General features: G+C 46.3%; 1 protein-coding gene across 1 annotated transcript; it reads right to left on the bottom strand.

The window, feature by feature from the left end:
• Positions 1-374: 374 nt before the first annotated feature.
• On the bottom strand, positions 375-2,965 carry GCNT3 (glucosaminyl (N-acetyl) transferase 3, mucin type). Its single transcript, XM_005434117.4, has one exon. It carries the CDS (start codon positions 2,319-2,321, stop codon positions 1,032-1,034), a length of 1,290 nt encoding a protein of 429 aa, XP_005434174.4. The 5' UTR covers positions 2,322-2,965; the 3' UTR covers positions 375-1,031.
• Positions 2,966-8,319: the final 5,354 nt, after the last annotated feature.

The raw sequence follows: 8,319 nt of genomic DNA, 5'->3' as shown, positions 1-8,319 counted from the left end.
AAAAGACATGGGTAAACCACAGAAGTTCACAAATCTTTCTTCCAGCTTCTTGAAGCTTAAGAAAACAACATGCTGAATGATTGTTTTGTTCATCTGAAAGGCCAGATACACTGCTGGATATGGCAAGTACATTACCCAGTGCACTCCTCACAAAAAACTCTTTTCTGGGGGGAGGGAAAGGGAGAGGAGAAAAATGTAAGCTTGCACACTATTAACCACATAAGCATCCCTCTCCCTGTGTCACAGATGGAGGAGTTGGGTGCGGAGGGGGTAATTGGTTTAACGGCTCTGCCTAGGAGCACAAGTAGTTCTTCTCAGAGCACTATGGTGTACAGAATACCAAAGAGCCATCTATTTTAGTATATTGGCTTTTATTGACGGAATATCTTTTTTGTTAATGGCTAATGGTTATTGACAGGAACTTAGCGATGCAAAAGCAGCAGCCAGATATCCACCTGAGCAGTGCAGCAGGGGCCGGGGCAGGTGGCCTGCTGGGTGATGTTTAGAAGAGCAAATTCAGTCTAGTGTCGGCTCTGCTTGTAGCAGGACGTGGAGTCACCGTGCTCCATGACCTGGCCCTGCCTGTCTCAAGTAAGAAGCCCTGGGGTCACTTTTGGGAACAGACTGTGGCAGGAGAAATCCGCGTTTCCTCAGGACGGTCTGTGAGGAGAGGGCGGGCGGGAAATCGCGGCGCGCGCTGCCCCTGAGGAGATTTGGGGGGGGGGGGGCGGGGCTCAGCGCTCCCGCCCTTCCGCACGGGCCCTGCGCGCGCCCCAGAGGGCCGCCCGCCTGTTCCCGCCCTTCGCTGCCTCGCGCGCCCGCCCCGCCTCAGGGCAGCGCTGAGGCGCCCGCGGCCGCCCCTGGCGCTCGGTGTCCTTCCCGGCGGCCGCTCCTCCCGCCAGCGCGGGGACGCCGCGCCCTCTCGCCTCACGGCGCGGGTCTCCATCCCCTCCTGCAGTCCCTGAGGCGCCGCCGGCCGGGCGCGCCTACGGAAGGAGGCAGGTGCTGACGAAGGTCTCGGCCGCTTCCCCTCAGAGTCCCCGGCCGTAGAGGGCCCTGTGGCGCAGGTGCTCCTCGAGACACATGATGGCGGCATCGTCCACCATGGGGTCGAACTTGTTGGCCAAGAGGTGGTGCTGCTGTAGCACCCAGGACACGTCGCCCACCCCGTAGACACAGACGGCGCGCTGGTGCTGGCCGGTGCAGGGCGGGTAGGGTGCACCCTTGCTGGTGTCACCCTCTAGGTACTGCCACTTGACCAGGCGGGGCAGGGCATTCATGTCCGAGAGCTGGTACTTGTCGCTCTGGGGCATGGCGCCGGGCACGCCGGGCATGCGGTTGAGGGTGGCCCAGACATGCTCATCAGGGCTGTAGGTGTCCTTGGCCCACTCGAGGAACTGCTGAGCTGTGGGGTTCTCGAAGATGTGCTGCACGAAGGCCCGGGTAACCACAATGTATGCATTGCCTGTGAACATGGGGTAGTTGTGCGGCGGCGGCAGTTTCTCTCTGGCAGTCCGTGAGATAAATGTCCCCACTTCGTGGTGGTACTGCCAGCGCTGCCGCTTGAGGGGTGAGGGCTTCTCTGACTCCATGCTGTTCCGCCCCTGCAGCACCTTCAGGGCACGGATGATCTCGGCGTTGGTCTTGATGGGGAAGTCTGTGCCGCAGGTGTTGAGGACGTAGCGCCATGGCACGGGACTCCGCAACAGGTCCTGCATGCAGTTGAGGTCAGCTTGCAGCCGGGACCAGGAGGCATAGACCACATTTTCCAGGTGGCTAGCCACAAAGACATTGGGGAAGCAGGCCACGATGGCCTGTACAGCCTCCTTGAAAGTGGCCGGAGACTTGCTGTCAATGTGGACGCAGTAGATGTTCTGGGGGGCATAGAGGGACCGCAGGAGCCGCTCGAACATCTCGATTTTGTTGTGGATGACCATGGAGTAGGCGATGGGGAACTCCACCTCCTCCTGGCTCAGCGGGAACTCAATGAATCGCCGGGTCTCCTTGAAGCTGCCGCAGTCCCTCGCCATGTTCAGGTACTCGCTGGGCGTCAGGGCAACCCTTTTGTTCGCCACCTCCAGGTTGCTGAGCTGGGCCTCCCGGATGGCTTTCTCGTCCCCGCGGACGATCCCCGAGCAGTTGATCCTCCTGGCGGGGGAAAGCTCCAGCGCCCGGTAGAGGCGGTGGCGGCAGCGGGGATGGCCGGCGGGGCAGGGCCGGGTGGCGCTGCGCAGCGCCACGGCGGCGACCAGCAGCAGGGGGCCGAGCAGCAGCGCGCAGCGCCTCCGCGCCTGCGGGGGGCTCCTGTCGCACAGCCGCATGTCCCCGCGGCGGGCACCGACGGCTCCCTCGTGCCGCGCCGCCACGTGCGGCTGCCCTCCCCGCCGCGGGGGGCTTCGCTGAGGGCGCTGGAGCCGGTGCTGCGCGAAGGGTGACCTGACAGCCCGGGTGCCTGCTTCCTGGGGAGTGGTGGAGCGGTGGCAGGGCGATCGCCGTAACCGCAGGTGAATAAAAGGAAGTCTCCTCCCTCCCCGTGGCGTGGCTGCGTTTGGTTTTACCAGCGCTGCAGGTTGTTGTGTATCTTGCGTGTCTGTTTAAAGGAAGGGTTTTTTATCTTACCCCCATTCAGCGTGTAACGCAGGGAAAATGCCTCTAGAATGCAACCCTGTGTAACGCGCTTTTTTAAAAAGACTTGACAAGATGACTTGGGGCTCTAACCTGCTTTTCCAGTGTTCTGATCGTTCCAACTGACGGGTCAAGGGAGTGACAGCAACAGCACTGTAGTCTGCGAGTCCAGCTGCAGTGAGCTTTCTGCTGGCTGTGGGGGTTTTGAGATTTAGTGAAGGTTTACTGCAAAAGATGTTGGATAACTGGGCAAAGTGGAAGCCCTGCTTCTACCGTGGAAGCAAAGGGTGAAGAGGGAGGCCCTGGTTTATAAATTATTTGCCACAAAGTGGAATCCCTGCTTCTACCATGGAAGCAAAGGGTGAAGAGGGAGGCCCTGGTTTATAAATTATTTGCCACAAAGTGGAATCCCTGCTTCTACCGTGGAAGCAAAGGGTGAAGAGGGAGGCCCTGGTTTATAAATATTTTGCCACAAAGTGTCCACTTAAAGGAAGGTGTGAGAGAATATTGATAGAGAGTGTCAGGACCTCCTGCATGCACCTACATGTACATCCTGGCTGAGTATCACTTAAGAGAAAAAGAGGGATATCTGTGAGTGTCTAATATGCCTTGTGCTGTGATGAACGAAATAATGTCCCCTAAGTTTTACAGTCATCCTGAACCACTTTGTGGTTTGAACCAAACGTGGTATTTGGTACCATGTTTGTAAAAAAAGGGCCAGTTTCAATTTTAAGTCAAAAATTCTAAGATGTGTTTTTTTAGATAAAGGTGTATTTCTTTAAATTATTTTTTTCTTTCTCCATATGTATCAAGGAACCAAACTCACAGAACGTGCAGCTGGACTGAGTGTGGTTCTGCCAGGGTTCTAGAAAACAGCAGAAGTAACTTCCCTGATTTCAAAACTGAGATTATTTGTTGAATTAATAGCTTTACCCAATTCAGTAAATAATTGTCTTAGGCATCTATGGTCCAGAAATTCTAACTGGCATTATGAAAGGCAATGATGTGCTGCATATAGAATTTCCCATAGACACAGCTGCCAGTTTGCCTGCGCTAAGTACCAAAGTGAATGTACTTGGGAGAAGAGGGGGAAAAAGGCTTGGTGGATGTCAACAAGATGCTAGATGGGCCAGCTGCTTTCTCAGTGCGAGGAAGACATTCATCCCATTTATACGTGCACTTTGTTCCTGAAATTTGTTCCTGAAATTTTTTTCTAAGCTATGTTCAGCTTGCGCTAGAGACCTCATTCACCTGAATAATTTCAAAGCATCAGAGGAAAGGTACTTTCTAAGAAGCTCTTGGAGTAGGACAATAATAATCCTCTCGGTGCATCTTCTGCACTTCCAAGCAGCTCTTCCCCTCCAGATCACCTCTGCTAGACTGTATCCTTGCAGTATTGCATGGAGGGATGGCAACTTCTTGTAGTCTTGGGATTTCCTTTTCCTAAAGCAATGTCTTTATATTGATCCTCTCCTCTGATTTCAGTATGCAGGTATCTTCTTTCATACAGTGCTTGCTTGTGACTAGGAAAATAAGAGCATATTTTACATATTGTATGGCATTGTAGACAACCATTTCTACTTTCAGGTTCTAGCTGCTCTGTCTTGTGTTGTGTCTTGTAATGGTGTGGTGGAAGAAATCCTCAAATTCTTAATCCTCCAGGAAATGCTTAAAACATGACAGCCCCACATGAGGGCTTTTAAATGGGCTGTAGCTTTTTCCAGTTATGTGCATTTTTTGAGTAATTTTTCAAAAATTACTGTGATGTGATTCAGAAATGCAGTGGTGTTTTTCCCAAAAGTGTTTTTCAGGAAGTTGAAAAGAAACTGTAACTTTTAAATCACATTTTTATCATTTGTGATTCTTTGTTAAGAGTCAACAATTGCTAAGTCTAAGTTGAGACTCGGAAAAATGTCTTTTCAGTGTTCTCAGCTATACTCTTGAAGGCAACAGTGTATTCCATCTCTGAACAGTGCCAAAAGCTAAAAAAAAAAAAAAAAAAAAAAATCAACCCACACCCCAAAACAGTGTGTGAAATGACAGGAAACTGCTGCTGTATTTCATTTTATGCTGGTCAATGGCTGAAGTCACGTGTGGACAGATAGAGAATAGATTGTAGGAGTAACACACTGCTTGAAAATGCTGTCACACACACTGATGAATATCAGCTATGTGGAAAATTATTTTTGGAAAGGTTACTTCTGTTGGTAACTTTATCTGATAGTAAATGTTTTTTTCTAGGAAAGCCCAATACTGCATAAGGAAAGAAATTATTTTGGATTGATTTGTCAACATTCTGTAAATATGGTCACAGATTCATCAATATGAAACTTCTTTGGAAGAAGTTTGTCGTTAAGCGTTAACATCTTGAACTTGTTCAGTGCAAGGAACTTGGATCTTTTGAAGCTTTCTGTGGTTAGAAGTGTGGCCATAGGTTGACACACTCTGTGGTACATAGCTCTTCATATATAGGCTCTTTTTTATCTCAAGTTAAAAAAGGCGCAGCAAACCCAAGTGCTGAAAGATCTGAAGTGCTTATGCCTCTACTGCCTGAAATATCTTCCTTGCCTACTTTCAGGGTGAATTTTTAAAACTGTCTCCTTTGGAAAGTATGAAATGTAAATGTCCAGCTAAACACTTAGTTGGAAATCTGAAAAACTTCCATAATAGTTACCAGTTAATCACTGAGATGATCACACTATGTGCTGACCAACTGTGTCTGAATGGCTTTTTTGTTTTTCAGCATGCCATTTTTTCCTGTGTTTTGGTATCATTCTTCATGAATTCTCTTAAGAGCAAGTGGTAATCCACATGATCAGCACTGGTAAACATTTGCTTTATTCTCTGCTAAGCACATCTGCTGCATAACCACAGCAGATGAGCTGTGGTTATGATTGCAAACTTTTACAATTTCTGTGAAGCTTGGTATCTAATTAGTCTATTATGAATAGTATGCATTACAGACAAAATATGTACATGTAAAAAACTTCATGAAGATGAATTTGTGTCCTTAGTGGTGGTTTAGATAAATAGTTGATGTTTCAGTTATGTAACAGAATATAGGTTCTAACACCTAAAAAAGTGGTTTTTTTCTGTTGCATGTTCTGAATGAAATAACTTAGTCCTTAAAGACACATGAAAATGGAATTAAATAAAACATTATTAAGTGTGCTTTCTGCAAAGCTGCTTTTTTCCCCATGAGATAAATGTTAGCCGACACAAAGTAATATTTTGTTGGTAAAGTCCAAGACTGGAGAACTTGTTTTCATACTAAGTAGGGATTAAAAACTGTTAATATTGATATTCTTATGTGTAACTGTAACTTCCAAAATACTTTGCTTTGAACTGTGGGCTCGAATCATTTGCTTTGACTCTGTTTAATGATGATACATGTCTCAATGAACATAAAATTGACTTTTTAAAAGTGAGTGTAAAACAACTGTCCTACAGTAAGGATACTATAGTACAAGTACTGTCTACAGGGTAACCAGCAGCCACTTGATCACTTACATAGAGAGATCAACAGCCTGGAGATATGACAGTAGATTACAATGTAAGAGGAGGATGATTTAATCATATTTAGATAATAATCTTGCAGAATACCCTCTGTGAGAAGTTAGATCACGTAAGATTCTTGTGGTATGCTTTTTTACAGAAACATAAACGAACGCAGCCCTCTAAAGTTGTTTATGTTTGAAGTGGTGAAGGAGCGGCATGGAGAGGGGTTCAGGTGTTTGGCAGTGATGGCCATGGTTTAAAGGTCACTGTGCTGTCATGGGACAGACTGGTGTTTCTGTTCATTTCTGGTATTCCCCTGTTGATACCAAAGAACAAAGAGCTCTTAATCAGTGTGAAAACTCTAGTTTCAAACAATTCTGATTAGTCTAGGTGCCACAACTCTCTGGTGCCTTTTTGTACCTACTTCCATTTCAATAAGCCATATCAAGCCAGAAGTTCCTGCTTTTTAAAGCTTTCTTGTTAAGGGATAAAAAGAGTCATCACAAGGTGACCTGTTACCTACTTGCCTCATTGCACAATTTTTAGGTTGTGGTTCAGATAAATGCATTGAAGTGTGGAGAAGAAAGGTATTCTGCTTGCTTCTCCAAGGGGGAGAAAAAAATACGATGTGATTGCTTGCTGATGGTGCCACACCTGGTGAAGCATCTGGTAGAAGTTTAGATTGTGATGGCAAAGCTCATAGTCTCAGTGGGTTCACCTGAAAACAGTTAGCTTGTAGAAGGAATAGGGTTTTCCCTGGGAAAGCAGCATCAATAAAGAGGACAAACAGAACTCACTTGGAGGGATTAGCCTGAAATGCTGGTTGCTGAAATGTGTAAGGAAAGGATTGTTTATATGTATAGATACAGTGTTGGCTTCTTTAGCATCACTTTTAAGAAAATGGAAGTAGTAAGTTATGTTAACCTAATCAACTGAGACCAGGCTTGTACATGCTACAAAAAAAAATCTTGTGTGTTAAACTCCATTTCTTGGGTGGGCTGAGAATTTTGGTTTTAGCTTTTTGGTCACAAATAGATTGTTGTGTTTGTGGGTTTTTTGTTTTGTTTTTTTTTTTTTAAGTTAGAATCTGTGCAGTTTGTTACAAACCAGCCGGTAGGGATTTTGAAGGATTCCACCTCTAAGCTATAATACCAGTTGTAACCTATCAGGGCATTGTTGTCTTTATCATTCTGCTGCTTTTGTATTTTATATCCTCTCAGTTTTCAGAAGAGTGCCTTATTTCCTCCTGATTTGTTTGGAGGCATAGTGTGTATTGTGTTGTGGTTTCTCTTGGCTAACTGCTTTGTAGGCATTACTAGCTCACAGCTAAGTTCTGTGTTTTCCAGGACATTTATGCAACAGGAGGAATTTTACATTTGCAGCACAATGACTTTCATTTAACCTTTGTCTCTGACAGTTGTTTAGGGGCTTTTTTATGACATCAAGATAATGAAGCCCTAAATACAAGGAATTATGTGTATAAGACATAATTGTAATCAGAAAGTAATGCACTTTGTCAACTGTTCCAGTGTGGGTCCTCTTCACAGGCCACAGCCCTTCAGGATAAAACTGCTCTAGTGTGGGTCTTCCACAGGCAGCAGTTTCCATCAGAAAACCTGCTCCTGGGTGGGCTGCTTTCCACTGGCTGCAGCTTCCTTCAGGGCACCCCTCCTGCCTCCACCTTCTTCACTGGCCTTGGTGTCTGCAAGATTGTTTCTCATGCTTTCTCCACCCTGCCAACTGCTGAGCAGCTTATTTTTATTTTTAAGTGCTTTTTAAGTGCTTTCTGTGCTACCACTTTCACTGATTGGCTCAGCCTTTTGTGTCTGGCATGGGGCAGCTTCTGGCCTCTTATCACAGAGGCCCCCTCTGCCTGCTTGCAAAATCATTGCTGTGTTAGCCCAGTAGATGAACCTTTTTTTTGTAAATTGATCTTCTTACAGTAATGGCAGGGAGAGAGACTACAGAGATGAATGATAAGGAAAAGGTTGTATATGATTATTTTCCTTTTTTTTTTCCCCTTAGTCCCTCTCCCACCTTCAGGTGAGTACATATCTGCATAGAGAGGCTGATGGCTCTAGTTGCTTTGGTGTATGCTAGTGTATTTTACAGCTATGAGATGATTTATGATATAGTTAACATGTCAAAGACCTGTATATGATTATCTAGGTTTATAGATAACAGGTAACCTAAAAC

The sequence above is a fragment of the Falco cherrug genome, chromosome 7 (genome assembly GCF_023634085.1).
Source record: "Falco cherrug isolate bFalChe1 chromosome 7, bFalChe1.pri, whole genome shotgun sequence".
In the NCBI taxonomy this organism is placed as follows: domain Eukaryota; kingdom Metazoa; phylum Chordata; class Aves; order Falconiformes; family Falconidae; genus Falco; species Falco cherrug.
Note: the sequence above shows the minus strand (reverse complement) of the source record. Positions and strands in the feature narration are given on the sequence as shown.

What these genes read in the sequence shown, in the direction of transcription:
- GCNT3 (XM_005434117.4), bottom strand. Translation starts at nt 2,321, where the DNA reads ATGCGGCTGTGCGACAGGAGCCCCCCGCAGGCGCGGAGGCGCTGCGCG.